The sequence below is a fragment of the Lithobates pipiens genome, unplaced genomic scaffold (assembly GCF_037356315.1).
Source record: "Lithobates pipiens isolate NorthernLeopardFrog02 unplaced genomic scaffold, aLitPip1_a1.2 Scaffold_8, whole genome shotgun sequence".
NCBI lineage: Eukaryota > Metazoa > Chordata > Amphibia > Anura > Ranidae > Lithobates > Lithobates pipiens.
The window spans coordinates 160,050,505-160,070,410 of record NW_027507903.1 but is presented as its reverse complement, the minus strand read 5'-3'; the positions used below and the strand labels follow the sequence as shown (position 1 = coordinate 160,070,410).

At 43.8% G+C, this 19,906-nt stretch overlaps 2 protein-coding genes across 2 annotated transcripts in view; one reads left to right on the top strand and one right to left on the bottom strand.

The window, feature by feature from the left end:
- HSPA14 (heat shock protein family A (Hsp70) member 14) overlaps positions 1–5,230 on the bottom strand; it is a 39,900-nt gene extending 34,670 nt beyond the window's left edge. Inside the window, exon 1 of the mRNA XM_077472820.1 lies at positions 5,055–5,230. Within this exon, the coding sequence (XP_077328946.1) occupies positions 5,055–5,111 (57 nt within the window). The 5' untranslated portion in view covers positions 5,112–5,230. The remainder of the gene's footprint in view (positions 1–5,054) is intronic.
- A 75-nt stretch (positions 5,231–5,305) lies between these two features.
- Positions 5,306–19,906, top strand: part of CDNF (cerebral dopamine neurotrophic factor) — a 70,716-nt gene continuing 56,115 nt past the window's right edge. Inside the window, exon 1 of the mRNA XM_077473869.1 lies at positions 5,306–5,437. Coding sequence (XP_077329995.1) covers positions 5,350–5,437 — 88 coding nt within the window. The 5' untranslated portion in view covers positions 5,306–5,349. The remainder of the gene's footprint in view (positions 5,438–19,906) is intronic.

The window sequence follows — 19,906 nt, the reverse complement described above, 5'->3', positions numbered from 1 at the left end:
TGGTCTATGAGACCCCCAAATTCTTGCAGGTGGTAGAGCTGCCCATTCGTCCTGGCAAAATGCCTCCAGGTCATGCAAAGTCTTTGGTCGTCTTACATGATGGCACGTTTGAGATCTCCCCAGCTGCTTGACGGTATTAAGGTCAGGAGACTGTGATGGTCATACCAGAACCTTCACCTTTTTCTACTGTAACCACTGGAGGGTCAACTTGGCTTTGTGCTTAGGGTCATTGTCATGCTGGAAAGCGCAAAAGCGTTCCATACGTAGCTTTCCTGAAGAAGAGTGCAAATTGTCTGCCAGTATTTTCTGATAACATGCTGCATTCTAGGAGTCGACCGATATTCTGTTTTTTTGAAGAAGAATTGGTAACAAACCTACCAATATTACTTAAGTGGTTGTACCGGGCTGATGCCTGCAGCCGTTCTTTAGACAGTCGGCTTTCCTGTAATAACAACAAATGCCGCTCAGCCATTATCACAAGTAGCGGGGGGAGACCCCCCTCCCAGCCCAGGTCTCCCACCCCGTGAGGCTGGATCGACCACCCGACACACCCGCCGACTGGCCATAGACCCAAACAAAGACAATTGCTTTGTTCGGGTCTTGGATCTAGTAACCCGGAAGCGATGTCATGACATCACTCCTGGATTACTCTCATCCTAAAGGCGCCAGTTTTTGGTGTCTTATAGAACACAGATCCCTCCATAAAGAGTACCTGTCACTGCCTATTATGCCCCGTACACACGAGAGGGATTAAGTCTGACAGACCTCCAAAGGAGTTCCGCCGGAGTTCCGACGGAGTTCTGGCGGACTTTTCGACCGAACGGACTTGACCACACACCATCACACCAAACTCCGACGGAGTCGAACGTGATGACGTACGACTGGATTCGACGTAGGAAGTTCCTAGACAGTAGCCAATAGCTGCCCTAGCGTCGGTTTTAGTCCGTCGGAGTAGCACACACACGAGCGGATTTTTCAAAGGGGACCGGGTCCGGCGGAGTTCCGTCGGGAAAATTTAAAGCATGCTTCATTTCTAAAGTCCGTCAGACTTTAGCTTCGCTAAAGTCCGTTGCAGCCCACACACGATCGGATAGTCCGCCGGACTCAGTCCGTCGGAGTTTGGATGTCGAAAAGTCCGCTCGTGTGTACGGGGCATAACTGTCACGAGGGATGTTTAAATTCCTTGTAAAAGAAATAAAATAAAAAAGTGTTAAAAAAAAAAAAGACAGTGCAAAAAACAAAACAAAACAACACTTTAAATCTACAGAATATCAGCACCTGATATCGGATATCAACCCTAAAAGGCAGCCCTGAAAAAAAACGGTCGACCACTGCTTCATTCATCTTGCCATCAAATTTCACAAGATTCCCTGTGCCTTTAGAGCTCACACACCCCCAAAACATCAGTGAAACACCACCATGCTTCACAATGGGGAAGGTATTGTTACTATAGGCCTTGTTGACCCCTCTCCAAATACAGCAATTATGATTGTGACCATAAGGCTCTATTTTGGTCTCGTCACTCCAGATTACAGGGTGCCCGAAGCTGTGAGGTGTGTCAGGCATATTGTAACCAAGCTTTTTTGGAGGCATTGGCGCAGTAAATGCTTCTGTCAACTCGAACATGCAGCTAATTTTTGGTTAAACAAAAGTTTTTTTTTTTTTTTTAGCACGATCAGTCATATTTTCAATATCAATGCCAAAATGTTACAATTTCTTTAAAGTATGCAAAGTTTTGAGCACAACTAAAGGCAAAACTTATAACAACTGTCAGTCTTTTAATGTTGTCTGTGTCACCATTCAGGGAACTCACCTTATTTGTCCTGTTTACCTTTATCACCGAGAATGAAAGTGAAAGAATATCCCAACTTTTGGATTGTCACCAGAACAGGAATAGTGAGTATATCTTCAAAAGGGAACACTAGTTCTGGTGACAACCAAAAAATCACTTGGCGTGATTTCCTCCTACACCCCGTTATGGCTACATGACAGGAAGTGAAGGGAAATTTCCCCAATGGGCTACAAAAACTGATAGAGGTTATAACCTGCCCTTGCTCTATACAAAATGAAAATCGATTTGCCTTTATTTTTACTTTAAATATCAACAAAGGGCATTTATAACTTTATCAAAGTACTATATTTGTATTGCTGTTTTTTATAAATTTGTGCGTATCCTCAGTCCATCCCTGTGGCTGTAACTGCTTTTTAAAAATATTTCCTGCTTTTTTTATTGCAGGCACCAGAAGAAGGGGGTAAAACATGAGTTCCTGCTGATTGCTTTAGTGAAAGAACACATCCGTGGACACCCTTCAGGTGTGCATATACCAGGGAGGAAGCTGGCCACTGGATAGACGTTTGCTATCTGGTTCCCGACAGGCGCACGGCAATGTACGTCAGCAGAATGGCACGGACAGGAAAATGGGCGTACAGCCGTGCAGGACCTCCGCGAGTCGGGTCGTGGGTCCCGCAGACTTGATCGCTGCGGGGGTACACACGATCGTCTCACGGGGAGATGCTAAAATAAACAAGCATCTCCCCGTTCTGCCTAGTGACACTGATCTCTGCTCCTTGTGATTGGGAGCAGAGATCAGTGATGTGTCACATGTAGCCACGACCCCCCACAGTTGGAAACAGGCCCCAGGACACACTTAATCTTACCTGCCACCTAGTGGTTAACCCCTTCACTGCCAGTGTCAGTTTTTTTTTGTTTATAGCACAAAAAATAAAAACCACAGGGGTGATCAAATACCACTAAAAGAAAGCTCTATTGGTGGGAAAAAAATATCGTCAATTTCGTTTGGTAGCCACGTAGCACGACCACGCAATTGTCGGTTAAAGCGACGAAGAGCCAAATCGCAAAAAGTGCTCTGGTCAGGAGGGGGTAAAATCTTCAGGGAAGAAGTGGCTATACAGTCTCCCCTTTATTTATTTGTTTGATTACATTCTATCAGATCTGATTCTAGTACAGGAATTAAAGAGGAAGTAAACCCTGATTGGTTTACTTCTTCTTTAACTCCCTGAAAAGGTAAAGCATAATGGACTACTATGCATCGCATAGTAGTCCATTATGTGTCACTTACCTGACACAGGAGCCGGCGAAGTCACCGCTGTCCCCTTGTGTACGGTGCCTCCATCTTCTCGGTGGGTCTCGCTGCTCCGGCGCTGTTATTCGACAAAGCCGCGATGACTTCACTCCCGCGCATGCACACGGGAGCCGCCGTTAGCGGCGCTCAGTGCGCCTCGCTGTCTACGGCGCATGCGCTGTAGACAGCGGTGGCAGCAGGTGCCTGTCTTTTGGCAAATATCTCCTAAACCGTATAGGTTTAGGAGATATTTCTTGGACCTACAGGTAAGCCTTAATCTAGGCTTACCTGTAGGTCAAAGTGGTTTGTAAGGGTTTACAACCACTTTAAGCAACTGATCAGCACAGCTCTAGTCTGCACCATTCAGTGGCTAGCAGGGAAAAACATGCTGGTCTAAAGGGATGCTTGGGGTATGTTTTTTCACTCAGGCTCACGCCTCTCCATCACTTACACTTTCTGCTCTCAATGAATTTGAATGGGTGGAGATATTAAAAGTGCAGAATGAATTGTAGACACAGCCATAAAGGAAATAGATGTAGGTAGGGATCTCTGGAATAATGCTGAAGTATTTATGAGAACTCCATGTACACAGAATTCTAACCACTTCCTTACCACGTCACAGCTGAAAGACAGCTACAGCGTGGCTCTATTGTTCAGGGAGGGCATCCATGGACAACTGCCCAGGAACCACACCTCTAGGGCGCACTCTGTGACCACTTATGGTCTTTGGACACAGCGATCACAGGTCATAGTAAAGACCAATCACAACAGCCCTTTACCACATGATCAGCTGCGTCCAAATCACGGTATAAACAGGATTTCTGGAAACCAATTATCAATGCAGCCCCATCAGTGAAGGAGAAAACGTACTAAATTTGGGCACCCGCGATTGCTCCACACAGACAGAACAAAGATCTGATCTCCGTGCTGTCAGGGGTGAGGAGAGCGATCTGTTGTTCGTACTAAGTATGGACAATGATCCCCCCCCCCCCTTCAGTTAAAATCACTCCCTAGGTAGCACAGTTAACCCCTTGGTCACCCCCTAGTGTTAACCCTTTCCCTGCCAGTGACACAGTAATCAGTGCATTTTTTATAGTACTGATTGCTGTATAAATGCCCATGGTCCCAAAAATGTGTCAAAAGTGTCTGATCTGACCGCCATAACGTTGCAGTCCCGATAAAAATCGCTGACCACCGCCATTACTAGTACAAAATAATAATGCCATAAATCTTTCCCCTATTTTGTAGACACTATAACTTTTGTGCAAACTAATCAATATACGCTTATTGCGATTTTTATTACCAAAAATATACGTAGAATACATACATATAGTGCAAAAGATAAAAACCTCAGAGGTGATCAAATACCACCAAAATAAATCTCTATTTGTGGGGGGGGGGGGGGGGGGGAGGATGTGAATTTTGTTTGGGTACAATGTCACACGACCGCGCAATGGTCAGCTAAAGCGACGCAGTGCCATATGGAAAAAAATGGCCTGGTCATCGAGCAGCCAAATCTTCCATCTTTTTTTCATTTGTTTAGCAAATAATAAAGCCCAGAGGTGATTATCTACCACCAAAAGAAAGCTCTATTTGTGTCAAAAAATTGCTAAAAATCATATATGGTTACAGTGTTGCATGACCGCGCAATTGTCATTCAAAATGCGACAGCGCTGAAAACTCACCCCGCAGGAAGGGGTATTGAAGAGGTTAAATATCAGAATGAGACAATGGGAAGATGACATTTGTATTACACCTGAAATGGCACAGCATATTATATATATATATATATATATATATATATATATAAGCGGGCAGCCATGGCGGAGACTATGGGATCTATTCAAGTACTGCTAATGGCAGGACTGTGGCTCCATAGACTGTGTACGGGTGCCTCATCACAATGAGCACCAACCCCAGACCACGTGCCAGCACTAACCAATCCCCACTCGTTCTCCGATCCCCCTTTACCTTATACACGGCCACACACGCACACGTGCACCCCAAGTGCACACCGATCGCCGCCATACCGGTGTTTGGTACAGAGAATACTCATGCAGCCAATGTGCCAGCAGTATGGTGAGAGCCTCCAGCCAATGAGAGCGCAGACGCGGTATCACATCGCTCGCTCTGGCTCCCCTATTCAACCAATGATAAACCTGTGGAGGCTGGCTGAGCAGAGGGGGCGGTCCCTGAGCCTGTCCATTGAATATGACATCAGGGTAGGGGGAGGAGCTCTTGGTGTACCGGGCGGGTAGAGAGGAGGATGACGATGAGGGATGTGGTGGGCTGGTTAGTGGTCGGTGTGGTGTGTGTCCTCCCGGTGACATGGACCTCTCCGGCAGAGTGTGAAGGTGAGGGGGCTGTGCCTGCATGGAGTGCGGTGCTTCCCGTGTGTGTATACAGCATGTCTCTACACTACAGCTGGAATGAGAGCTGCACTGGGCTGTCTATGTAATTCACACAGCTAAGGGAGCTGTGCTCCATGTCCCTTCTCTGCTTACACCACCCTTGTACGGTGTCCCCTCCCCCACCTCTATTATTGGGCAGATGACCTTTCACTAATGTTGGGCCAACACTTCGGCCCAAGCCTGAGTTCTGTGTGGACATTGGCTGTTCACCCCATGAACCCCTGAATTTGCAGGGCGTATGATGGGTGTTCGCCCCGCTGAACGCTCTGCAATGCCCAGTGCAATTTTTTTTTTTTTTTTCGTAATCACTTTTTCTTTATGAAGACAAATTCCGACATAGAAATACACATTACACAATATATCTATATAAATATTTTCATTAACTTACACCACACTAACCCCACCCCGAGAAAACATCGGGTCCTCGATCATGTCCTAAAAAGAAAGAGGGAAAAAAGGAAAAATCCCACCACTTACCTATCCGTAACCAAAACTCAATTTGTACAAAACGTTATTTAAAGTATAATTAAGAAGAGGACTTTACAGCATCCTATTATGTGTCAAACAACCAACAATACAAAAATAAATTTGTAAAAAAAAAAAAATATATAAAAAGTGTATAATTTCAAATTACTATTTTCGTGTCCTATAATGTTTAGTGTTTTAATTTCAATATAATCCCTACTATTTCATTTCTATACCTCTCCACCTTTCATTTCAATCTATCCTTCTTTGTGTGATTCTATTACGTGTTGCCCATCCCGTGCCTAATTTATTATTATAACTTATCCTCTTCCATTAACCACTTTCAGACCGGACCATTTTGCTGGTAAATGACCAGAGGTCTTTTTACACTTTGGCACTGCGCTGCTTTAACTGGTAATTGCGCGGTCATGCAATGTTGTACCCAAACAAAATTTGCGTCCTTTTCTTCCCACAAATAGAGCTTTCTTTTGATGGTATTTGATTGCCTCTGCGATTTTTATTTTTTGCGATATAAACGTAAAAAGACCGCAAATTTTGAAAAAAAATGATATTTTCTACTTTTTGTTATTAGAAAAATCCAATAAACTCAATTTTAGTCATACATTTAGGCCAAAATGTATTCAGCCACATGTCTTTGGTAAAAAAAAAGTCAATAATTGTATATTTATTGGTTTGCGCAAAAGTTGTCACATCTACAAACTAAGGTACGTTTTCTGGAATTTACGCAGCTTTTAGTTTACGACTGCCTATCTCATTTCTTGAGGTGCTAAAATGGCAGGGCAGTACAAAACCCCCCCAAATGACCCCATTTTGGAAAGTAGACCCCCTAAGGAAATTGATAAGAGGCATGTTGAGCCCATTGAATATTTTATTTTTTTGCCTCAAGCGATTGAATAATGACAAAAAAAAAATTTTTTTTTTTTTTTTACACAAAGTTGTCACTAAATGATATATTGCTCACACATGCTATGGGCGTATGTGAAATGACACCCCAAAATAAATTCTGCTGCTTCTCCTGAGTATGGGGATACCACATATGTGGGACTTTTTGGGAGCCTAGCCGCGTACGGGGCCCCGAAAACCAAGCACCGCCTTCAGGCTTTCTAAGGGCGTAAATTTTTGAGTTCACTTCTCACTACCTATTACAGTTTTGAAGGCCATAAAATGCCAAGATGGCACAAAACCCCCACAAATGACCCCATTTTAGAAAGTAGACACCCCAAGCTATTTGCTGAGAGGCATGTTGAGTTCATGGAATATTTTATATTTTGCCACAAGTTGCGGGAAAATTACAAACTTTTTTTTTTTAACAAAGTTGTCACTAAATGATATATTGCTCATGCATGCCATGGGCATATGTGAAATGACACCCCAAAATAAATTCTGCTGCTTCTCCTGAGTACGAGGATACCACATATGTGGGACTTTTTGGGAGCCTAGCCGCGTACGGGGCCCCGAAAACCAAGCACCGCCTTCAGGCTTTCTAAGGGCGTAAATTTTTGAGTTCACTTCTCACTACCTATTACAGTTTTGAAGGCCATAAAATGCCAAGATGGCACAAAACCCCCACAAATGACCCCATTTTAGAAAGTAGACACCCCAAGCTATTTGCTGAGAGGCATGTTGAGTCCATGGAATATTTTATATTTTGCCACAAGTTGCGGGAAAATTACAAACTTTTTTTTTTTTTTTTTTTTTTCACAAAGTTGTCACTAAATGATATATTGCTCACGCATGCCATGGGCATATGTGAAATGACACCCCAAAATAAATTCTGCTGCTTCTCCTGAGTATGGGGATACCACATATGTGGGACTTTTTGGGAGCCTAGCCGCGTACGGGGCCCCGAAAACCAAGCACCGCCTTCAGGCTTTCTAAGGGTGTTACAGTTTTGAAGGCCATAAAATGCCAAGATGGCACAAACCCCCCCCAAATGACCCCATTTTGGAAAGTAGACACCCCTAAATTTAGGGGTACACTAGTGAGACTAGGTAATAAATGGCGGGTGCCCTGAAACTATAAAAAAATAACTAACCAACCAGCGTCACCTGTAACAGTTATATGGTGATCACTGGTGAAAGGGTTAACTAGGGGGCAATTAGGGGGCTTTATGCGGTAGTATATGGGGGTCCCTGGCGCTATAAAAAGCTGCAGCGAACCTAAATACCTACCTGCCTAACTAGCGTCACCTGTGACACTAATACAGCGATCAGAAAAACGATCGCTTATTAGGCTGGGTTCACACTGGAGCGATGCGGGAACGCCACGAATGCGCGGCGGGTTCCCGCATCGCATGCCTCCCGGCGGCAGTTCACACTGCCCTATGCGAACTGCTGGGAGTGTCAGTGAAATGTTACTGACACCCCCAGATCAGTTCGCATATCGCAGTGCGATCTGCAAACTCGGATCGCATGGTGTGAACACCCATGCGATCCGATTCTGCTGCGGGCCAAAAAAAGGGTCCCGTGCGAATTTGCGGCGGGTGCGGCGAATGGCTGAACTCGAATCGCACAGAGATCGGATGTGATTTGCACTGCAGTGCGGTGCGAATCACATCCGTTCTCATAAACCGCTGCAATGTGAACCCAGCCTTAGTGACACTGGCGACGGGGGGTGATCACGGGGTTAAACCTTTATTGGGGGGGTTAGGGGGGTACCTTAGAACTAAAGGGGGCTAACCCTAACTGCCCTAACAGTTATTAGTCACAAATGACACCCGCCGGGTGATCAGGGGGTTAAACCTTTATTAGGTAATAAATGGCGGGTGCCCTGAAACTATAAAAAAATAACTAACCAACCAGCGTCACCTGTAACAGTTATATGGTGATCACTGGTGAAAGGGTTAACTAGGGGGCAATCAGGGGGCTTTATGCGGTAGTATATGGGGGTCCCTGGCGCTATAAAAAGCTGCGGCGAACCTAAATACCTACCTGCCTAACTAGCGTCACCTGTGACACTAATACGGCGATCAGAAAAATGATCGCTTATTAGGCTGGGTTCACACTGGAGCGATGCGGAAACGCCGCGAATCCGCGGCGGGTTCCCGCATCGCATGCCTCCCGGCGGCAGTTCACACTGCCCTATGCGAACTGCTGGGAGTGTCAGTGAAATGTTACTGACACCCCCAGATCAGTTCGCATATCGCAGTGCGATCTGCAAACTCGGATCGCATGGTGTGAACACCCATGCGATCCGATTCTGCTGCGGGCCAAAAAAAGGGTCCCGTGCGAATTTGCGGCGGGTGCGGCGAATGGCTGAACTCGAATCGCACAGAGATCGGATGTGATTTGCACTGCAGTGCGGTGCGAATCACATTCGTTCTCATAAACCGCTGCAATGTGAACCCAGCCTTAGTGACACTGGCGACGGGGGGTGATCACGGGGTTAAACCTTTATTGGGGGGGTTAGGGGGGTACATTAGAACTAAAGGGGGCTAACTCTAACTGCCCTAACAGTTATTACAGTCACAAATGACACCAATGCAAAAAAAAAAAAAAAAATGACATTGGTGTCACTGTGACTGGGGGGCAGGGGTAATTGGGGGGGTGATCGGGGGGTAAAGGGGGGGTGTGAGTGTGCCTGGCATGTTCTACTGTGTGTGTAGAGTGTTGGTGCAACTTACTGATCCGCTCTCCTCCGTGTCGGAACGAAAAATACCGACACGGAGGAGAGAATACATCACTTCCTCTCCTGTGTTTACATTACAGGAGAGGAAGTGATGTCACCGGGGATTTCTATTCGTCGGGAGCGATCGCGAGGGGGTGGCCATGAATGAATGGCCGTCCCCTCGTCCGGGATCGCTCCCGTACGAATACCGACCGCCACAGGCACCGGGCGGGGGCCCGATCGGGCCCCCGACCCGCGGGAGGCAAGGGACGTACATGTATGTCCTTATGCCTGCCCGTGCCATTGTACCGACGTACATCGGCGTGCGGCGGTCGGCAACTGGTTAATGACATCAATCAACTCTCCACTGTGATGGCATCCCATGAAAAAGAAAATGTAATGGAGAGAATTCTATAGGTCTAAGTGTAATTTTATTAATCCAGGGGGCTCTGTCCTCCCAGAAAACTTTTATCTTTGGGAAATACCTCCATAAATGCAGAAATGAACTCCTTTGGTTACTTCCTCTCCAGCAGTTACCATCCGCCGACGGATATATCTGAGCCAATTGATGTACAATACCATCTTGTCAGGAACTTATAAGACCTCTCCTGTATATGGGAATTTATTGAAGTATGGTGTGTTGCTCCCATCAGCCTTTTAATTTCCTCTGATGTAAAAGTATAGCCCAGTTCTCTTTCCCATTCTCGGATGAAATACGGAGTTATCGTATTTTGGGCGCTCAGAACAAGCCTATACATTCGAGACAACATATGACCCGACTCTGATAAGTTAACACACCATTCCTCAAAAGCTGGCCTAATCTGGTGCTTCCACTTATTGAACAAGTCTGTCAGTTGATGGTATTTCCATACAGCCATTGGTACTTCCCCCGTATTCGAACCAAGTCCACCAATGGAAGCAATTTACCCTGTGGGGCCACACCAGCGCAATTACCCTTCCCATCTATTCCCCAGTGATCTAAACTCCCTTTCTCTTCCCTCAGGGAAATCCTTCCAATGGTGTTATATAGGGGATATTGGGGGGGGGGGGGGGGGGGGATTTCCCATACTGTGCATTCTATCCCTAATGGATAGTGTTGTCTTCGTGAGTGGTGATGCATATTCCTACAACCCCCTATAAGTAACCGGAATCTAGTGGGCTCCGGAGAAGTTCCTACCTGCTAATGTTTTCTCCAAGGGAACCCAAATTTTATTAGCAGAGTCATGGCACCAGTTCATTATACAAACCAGGGCCATGGCTCTGTAATAAAACGCTATATCTGGGAGTCCCACCTCACCCTTCCGCTTTGGTCTCCTCAAAATCTTGTGTGCCAACCTGGGATGTTTATTTCCCCACGCAAAGGTCATAAAAGCCCTTCCTATTTGTTTAAAGAATATCTGTGGGAGTGTTATGGGTACGGTATGTAAAACGTAAATAAGCCTGGGAATTACACTCATTTTAAGCGCGTTTACCCTGCCAAACAATATGACATCTCCACTTTTGGAAGTCTATTATGGATACCATCAAGGGTCCATGGTTTAGCTCATATAGGCACTTTATATCTGAAGAGATATAAATCCCAAAATAGAGTATAGAATCAAGGAGCCAAACAAAAGGTCCTCATCCTCAAAGGCACATGGCTCGGCACCAGCACTGATTTCTCTATATTTATTTTAAAATTAGATAAAAGGCCAAGCCTGTCTATTTCCAACATCAGTTCCGTCAAAGACTGTTGAGGAGAGGAGAGGTACAACGGTAGATCATCTGCGTAAGCTGAGATCTTATGTTCCACTGATCCAATACAAATCCCCTTGATCTTCCTATTTCCCCTAATCGTACGCAGAAAGGGTTCCAGCACCATAGCAAATAACAATGGGGACATTGGGCATCCCTGCCTAGTCCCATTCTGTATCTCAAAATAATCTGATAGTCTACCACAGGGCTCGACAAAACCTGGGCGCCAGGTCGCATTTGCGACTAGAATTAGCGACCTGGGGCAGCACAGCTGGGGGTATGCTGTCGGCTTTGAGGCCTTCTAAGATTCTATGGTTCCTTCTGGAATATGGCGCCCTCTTGTGGTGGCCGTTGGAATTACAACCAGCAATGCTAATGGATGCAATGCTAATTCCCCTGCCTGCCAGCCTATCTTCCTTCCCTTTACTCAGAACCCCTAAACATTATATATATATTTTATTCTAACACCCTAGAGAATAAAATGGTGGTCGTTGCAATACTGTCTGTCACACCGTATTTGCACAGCGGACTTACAAGCGCACTTTTTTTGGGGAAAATTTATTTAATAAAAAAAAAAAAATAAGACAACAGTAAAGTTAGCCCAATTTTTTTTTATATTGTGAAAGATAATGTTACGTCGCGTAAATCGATACCCAACATGTCATGCTTCAAAATTGCGCCCGCTCATGGAATGGCGACAAATTTTACTCTTTAAAATCTCCATAGGCGACATTTAAAAAATTCTACAGGTTGCACTTTTTAAGTTACAGAGGAGGTCTGGGGTTAGAATTATTGCTCTCACTCTACCAATCGCAGCGATACCTCACATGTGTGGTTTGAACACCGCTTTCATATATGCGTTCGCTTCTGCACGCAAGCTTGGCGGGACAGGGCGCGTTTAAAATATATATATTTTTTTATTATTTTAACTTTTATTTTTATTTTTTTCACTGTTCATTTAAAAAAAAAAAATGTGTGTCACTTTTATTCCTATCACAAGCAATGTAAAAATCCCTTGTAATAGAAAAAAGCATGACAGGTCCTCTTGTATATGAGATCTGGGGTCAGAGAGACCTCACATCTCATATTTACACTAAAATGCAATTTAAAAAAAGTTTGTCATTTGAAAAAAAAAAAAATGTCCCTCTAAGAGCTATGGGCAATGACTTGGAGACAGGTGGGGGTCTTGGGGCTATCTTTCCCTCACTCGTCTCCATGTCAGGCCAGGGACAGGTCCAGATCGCCGTCACAGACCTGGCTCCTAGATTCCAAGCAAATTTGTCAACCCCTGGTCTACCATTAACTTTAACCCTTGCTCTAGGATCTGCATACAGTGCCGTCACCCATCCCATCATCTGCGCTCTCAGACCCATCTCCCTCAAATCTCTGACCATAAACTCCACCCCACCCTATCGAATGCTTTTTCAGCATCCATTGAAATTACTACACTCGGGGTCTGGTTCGGTCCAATGCAATACATCCAATGCAATACATGCAGGGCCCGAATAGTATAAACTCTATCCTCTCAGCCCTTCATAAACCCCAATTGATCTGGGTGAATCAATTTAACTATATGTTCTTGTTACCTTAGGGCCAGAATTTTAGCCAGGAGCTTAATGTCAGAGTTAAGGAGGGAGATGGGTCTGTAGCTGACACAGCACTGAGGGTCTTTCCCTACCTTTGGGAGAACCATCACATCACATAAGCCAACAGTGCCTCTGGAGGCAATGGGTTAGAGACCGAGATAGAGTTAAGGCAGGGCTTGACAAATTTGCTTGGAATCTAGGAGCCAGCTAAAAAAGTTAGGAGCCAGGTCCGTGACGGCGATCCGGACCTGTCCCTGGCCTGATGTGGAGACGAGTGAGGGGAAGATAGCCCCCCCCCCCCGTCTCCAAGTCATTGCCCATAGCTCTTAGTGGGACATTTTATTTATTTATAATTTTTTTTTTTTTCAAATGACAATTTTTTTTTAATTGCATTTTAGTGTAAATATGAGATCTGAGGTCTCTCTGACCCCAGATCTCATATTTAAGAGGACCTGTCATGCTTTTTTCTATTACAAGGGATTTTTACATTCCTTGTAATAGGAATAAAAGTGACACATTTTTTTTTTAAAAGAACAGTGAAAAAAATAAAAGTTAAAATAAGAAAAAAAGAAAAAAATTTAAATGCGCCCTGTCCTGCCAAGCTTGCGTGCAGAAGCGAACGCATATGTGAGTATCGCCCGCATATGAAAGCGTGTTCAAACCACACATTTGAGGTATCGCTGTGATCGGTAGAGCGAGAGCAATAATTCTAGCCCTAGACCTCCTCTGTAACTCAAAACGTGCAACCTGTGGAATTTTTTAAACGTCGCCTATGGAGATTTTAAAGGGTAAAAGTTTGTCGCCATTCCATGAGCAGGCGCAATTTTGAAGCATGACATGTTGGGTATGAATTTACTCGGCGTAACATTATCTTTCACAATATAAAAACAAATTGGGCTAACTTTACTATTGTCTTATTTTTTTATTAAATACATTATTTTTCCCCAAAAAAGTGCGCTTGTAGGTCCGCTGCGCAAATACGGTGTGACAGACAGTATTGCAACGACCACCATTTTATTCTCTAGGGTGTTTGAATAAAAAATATATATATAATGTTTAGGGGTTCTAAGTAAAGGGAAGGATAAGGGCAGGCAGGGGAAGCTCCATTAGCATTGCTGGTTGTCATACCAATGGCCACCACAAGAGGGCGTCAGATTCCAGAAGGAACTATAGGACCGCAGAAGGCCTCAAAGCCGCGGCCTCAATTACCAGCGGCGTGGCCCGACGCGATCACACCGGGGCGGGGGTCCACGGAGACAGGATACCCCCAGCTGTGCTGCCCCAGGTCGCTAATTCTAGTCGCAAATGCGACCTGGCTCCCGGGTTTTGTCGAGCCCTGAGTTAAGGTATCTGCAAAGAGGAACCAAACAGGATCAAGGAAAACCTTTTTATAATACATATTTGTAAAACCATCAGGTCCCGGGCTTTTACCTAATGGCAAAGCCGCAATCGATCCACCCAACTCTTCAATGGAGATTGCTTTTTCCATTTCCTCCAAGGCCACAGATGGAATGGCCTGTAGCCCACGAGGCTTCAAGATATTCCCGAATTCTATCCAAACGTTCACCCTCCTCCGCCCCCACCGAAACTGAGTCTATGTTCTATAGAGACACATAAAAGCTATGGAACTCAGCTGCTATTGCTTGGGAGTCCACTATCTGCTTAAAATCTTTTTACTTTATTACATTTTTAAAAATTGTACTCTGTCCCTTAAAAAAAATGTATAATTTGATAGCTTTAATTGCTATCAAAAGGAATGTAAACATCCCTTGCAATAACAGTACAGCATGTCAGGTATTCTTCATGGAGAGATCTGAGGTCTAAGAAAAAAGAAGCCATGTTTACGTAGTAAAGTCAGAAGAAGGCGGCAGTGGACATCTTAGTACACCCATCTATGTCTTGAATTTAAGAGTTATTTTAGTAACAAAGTGAGCATACAGTATATAAATATAGGGTATTCACTCCTGTAATGGTGATTTGATGTTAAAATTTGAAAGAAGCTGGACGCCAGCAGTAGGAAGGTGACGGAAACTATGTTGGTACACCCCACACTGCTCAGCGCTAAACCTTTAGCCTTTCAAAAATTAAACATGAAAACAACATTACAGATGTCAACATATTATATTTATGTATATACGCTCACTTTATTGCTAAAATGACTGTTAAATTAAAGATATAGCTGGGTGAAGTAAGATGTCTGTTGTCTACTTCTGACTGCAGGTGTTCCTTCAGATTAGGCAACCTTGTAGCGGGTGTATGCATGCGCAGGTAACGGAACGTAACTTTCACTACCTAATCTGATGGGTTGCCGGTTTTGACGGTTACCGGCATTCCATGAATGTAACTGTTTTTTTAAACCATTAGGCTTCGTTCACACCATAGTACAGAGACATCCGTTTTTCTGCATGTGTTTTGCAAGGGCACAAAAAAAAAACAATTGTGCTCTATGTGCCTTGTTCACACCATAGCACTGGTATCATCTGCAAATTTTTTCTGCACAGAAAAAACAGACACGACTTTGTTCCTTTAGCTGACAATTGTCGTGCGATGCTGTATCCAAATAAAATGTATGTCCTTTTTTCCCCACAAATGGAGCTTTCTTTTGGTGGTATTTGATCACCTCTGCGTTTTTTTTTTTTTGTTTTCTTTTTGCGCTGCAAATAAAAAGGTACATTTTGTGAAAAAATATATTTTTTTACTTTCTGCTCTAAATCAATAAAAAATGTAAAAAAAAAAATCAATTTAGGCCAATATGTATTCTGCTACATATTTTTGGTAAAAAAAATCCCAATAAGTATATATTGATTGGTTTGCGTATACAAGCTATGGGATTTTTTTTATTAATTACCAGTAATGCTGGCGATCAGTGACTTATAGTGGGACTACGATATTGCGTCGGACAAATCGCACACCAAACTGACACTTTTTTGGGGACCAGTGACACTAATACAGTGATCAGTGCTAAAAATATGCGCTGTCACTAATGACACTGGCTGGGAAGGGGTTAACAGGGGGGGATCAAAAGGTTAACTGTGTGCCTAGCTAATGTTTCAGTGTAGTGGGACAGGTGCTTTTACTAGTGGAAGGCATAGATCAGTGTTTCTGCTTCACAGAAACACAGGATCCATGTCTTCTGTACTGACAGAATGACAATCTGCTTGTTTACATAGGCAGACTAGCATTCATTCAGTGTAACGATCGGCCCAAAACCCAGACGTGCAGGAATGCATATATATATATATATATATATATACCGTATTTATCGGCGTATAACATGCACTTTTTTTTCCCCTTAAAATCAGGGGAAAATTGTAAATTGCGGTTGCGTGTTATACGCCGATCCCCACTGTCTGTGGGGGGGGGAGCGCCGCTAAAAAGGACAGCGCTGCAAAAAAAGACCAAGCCAAGTGCTCGGCTCTGCTCGCCATCCTGCCTCCCTGCTGTCTCTAAGGGGATGAGAAGCGAGCGCTGCTGAAAAAGGCAGAGTCGAGTGTACTGTGTACTCGGCTCGCAGTCCCGCCATTGGACCTGTGTTATGTCTTTCATAGGAGAGGGGCCAAGGGGTGGGACTGCGAGATGAGTACACAGGCTCTGGCTATCTCAACAGCATCAAATTTAAACAGTTACATGGGGATGACACTGGGCAAGGCTGCAAATGGAAACTGATCATTCTGCAATGATGGACAAGGCTGCATTTATGGGCATTTACATTTAAGTTTTTTTCCCTTAAAATTCCCCACTTAACTTGGGGTGCGTGTTATACGCCGCAATAAATTATATATATATATATATATATATATATATATATATATATATATTTATACAGGGTGGTCGTGAACCGGTTAAGAATACTTCCAGAAATAGAAGTGTTGATAGTTTACTTTTATTAATTCAGAAAATTAAAAGTAAATGAACAGAGGAGAAATCCAAATCAATATTGTCACTATGGTAATAAAAGTATGTTTAAAAAAAAATTGAATAAAATGTTCTCTCTTTTTTTGTTTTTTTATGTACTGTCACCAATCAGCGTCCCTGATCACCGCCACACCAGTCATATGACAGTGCTGTACAGCACTGGTGACCGTATATTAAAAAAAAAAGTGAAAACAAATTTCATTTCTTAATTTTTCAAAGAATTTTGACAAAATTTGTCATCTTCAAATAAACTATCCATGCCTCTTACTAAATACTTTGGACTGGGATGTGGTGTCCCTGTACGCTGACGACACCCTGCTGTACCTAGGAGACACGCAGGGATCTTTGCAGGCAGTTATGGGCCTTATTAAGGCCTTTGGGGAATTGTCAGGTTTTGCCATTAATTGGGATAAGTCAGTGCTGATGCCTTTAGACCCCTTACTAGTCCCTCTCCCTGGTTGTGCAGCGATGGTCCAGATAGTGACTGAATTTAAGTATTTGGGGGTGCAGGTGACCCCGGACCCTTCCCATTATATTGCGCGCAACTTGGTCCCCCTTCTTGGCAACCTTAGGAAAAAATGCACGGCCTGGTGCAAACTACCTCTGTCGATTGCCGGGAGAATTAACTTAACTAAAATGATTTGGGCTCCGCAATTATTATATATATTCCATAATTCCCCGGTGTGGATCCCTAAGAGATGGTTTTAAAAAATTGAGTCGCAATTTCGGGAGTTGATTTGGCGGAAAAAAGCAGCTAGGATTAAGTTATCTACCCTCCAGTACAATAAGGAAGAAGGTGGGATGGCGGTCCCGCATCCCAGGTCTTACTTTTTAGCATCCCAACTGCAACAGCTAGGGGGGTGGGGTTTGACAGACATGACCGACCCTATCCGTAAACTGTTAGACATTAAGGGGGACAGCGAAACTGCACTTACGAGGTTGGAAGCGGGCTACCCGCACCTAGATTCAAAGGCCCCCACTGTGCAACTGTTGAATACTCTGTGGCCGTATGTCAAAAAGACACTCGGAATACGGGGGTACTTGCCCGACACGCCTATATGGCGCAACAAACAATTCAAAGAACTTCAGAAACTGACAGGCTTCGGCAACTGGGAAAGGGCGGGTATTAAGTATGTCTCCCAGCTGTATGCAGGTCATATATTTAAGTTGTTTTCTGATATTCAAATAGAATTTGGGGTTCCGCACAACAATTTCTTTAAATATCTACAGCTGCGCCATGCGTTGCAAATACAGGCAAGGTCCACTGTGCTGCGGCCTGCAGATCACGCTATTCTTCAATCCATCCTTATGAAGGAGGACAGGAAGGGGATGATCTCGAGCTGCTACGGTATACTCCTTGCACGAATACAGGACCCTGCTAAGCTGCCATGTAGACAGGGGTGGGAGGCAGATCTTGGCCCCATTGTCGGGGAAAAATGGGAATTGTGTCTAGCAGCGACTCCTTTGGTCTCACTGTCAGCGTCCCACAAATTGTCACAATTATACCTGTTACATAGGGCCTATAGGACACCCAAGAGACTCCACTCATGGGGCATCAGAGATTCCCCCCTGTGCCCAAAGTGTGAGACAGACCATGGTGATCTTCTTCATATGCTGTGGAAGTGCCCCAAGCTTTTTAGATTCTGGAAGGAGGTTACAGTTTTGATTTCTACAGTATATAGTGTGACCATCCCAATGGATCCGGCCGTCTGTCTGCTGGGTGCCCTGGAAGATGATACGCTGACTTCACACACACGCACCGCAGTCCTCAGATTGCTCTATGAGGCACGTAAACTGATTGCCCAACGGTGGATTACCCCAAGGGTGCCTACCAGGGGGCAATGGGTGGACAGTGTGAGCAACTTATTAATTAAAGAAAAATTAACATATCAGCATAGGAAAGTCCCACAAAAATGTTATTTAATGTGGCAAGCATGGCTGGAGGTTCCGGGGGTTGGTCCCCTACCAACTTATCAAAGATAGACTGATTCTGGGATAGACACTCGGAGAAAACGATTGCCCAAAGGCTGCTGATAGGGACAGAGAGTGAGCCGTACGAAAACAAGGCATTTCTGCTATTGGAGGAGGGAACGTTGGAATACCATTTTATTATGCTGTTTTTATCTAGAATGTGTACACAGGAAACTAAAAAGTACTGCAAAGGGTTACTTTGAATGTAATGTTGTTTTTGACATATTAGTTGCTATGGTTTTTTTTCGATCTAAGATGCATGATATTGGAATTGTTGCACAGTGGATAGCCTGGTGTATAAGGAATGGCGGGGAGAGTCAGTGGACAGAATAATGGTACGTTGTAATAAGAACCTGGGAATAATGAGGGTATGTACCGAAAGGGATTGCATGCACAAATGCAAGGGAATGGGTTGTGAAATCATTCTTTTTGGGACTTGACTATTCTCTCACTGCATCTTACGTTGTTGTAATCAATGTTTTGCTTTTGTTTCCTTATGTCTGTTTCTACACTGTCTGGTGTATATTTGTACTGTGCAACAAGCGAAATAAAAGTTATTTTCTGATTTAAAAAAATACTTTGGACTGTCTTCTTTCCAAAAAGGGGTCATTTGGGGGATATTTGTACTGTCCTGGCATTTTTGGGCCTAAAGAAGTGAGATTGGCCCTCAGTATATTGGGTTAGGCTGATTTTCAGATATATACCATATTTGTGGACGCTGTAACTTTCCAACAGACTAAATATTATACACGGATATGAGTTATTTATTATCAACGAAAGGTAGCAGAATACATTTTGGCTTAAATTTCTGAAGAGAGATTATTTATTTGCAAAATTTTATAACAAAAACTAAGACATTTTTTTATTTTTTTTTGTTTTTTTTCAAACTTGCTGGCTTTTATAGCAAAAAAAAAAACGCCAGTGGTGATTAAATACCACCAAAAGAAAGCTTTATTCATGTAAAAAAAAATGATATAATTTAATTTGGGTATATAATTGCATGACTGAGCAATTTTCAGTTAAAGTAGCACAGTGCTGAATAGCAAAAAATGCCCTGGTCATGAAGGGGTAAAACCTGGAGGTCTAGTGGTTAAGATGAAATAGAACAAACAGT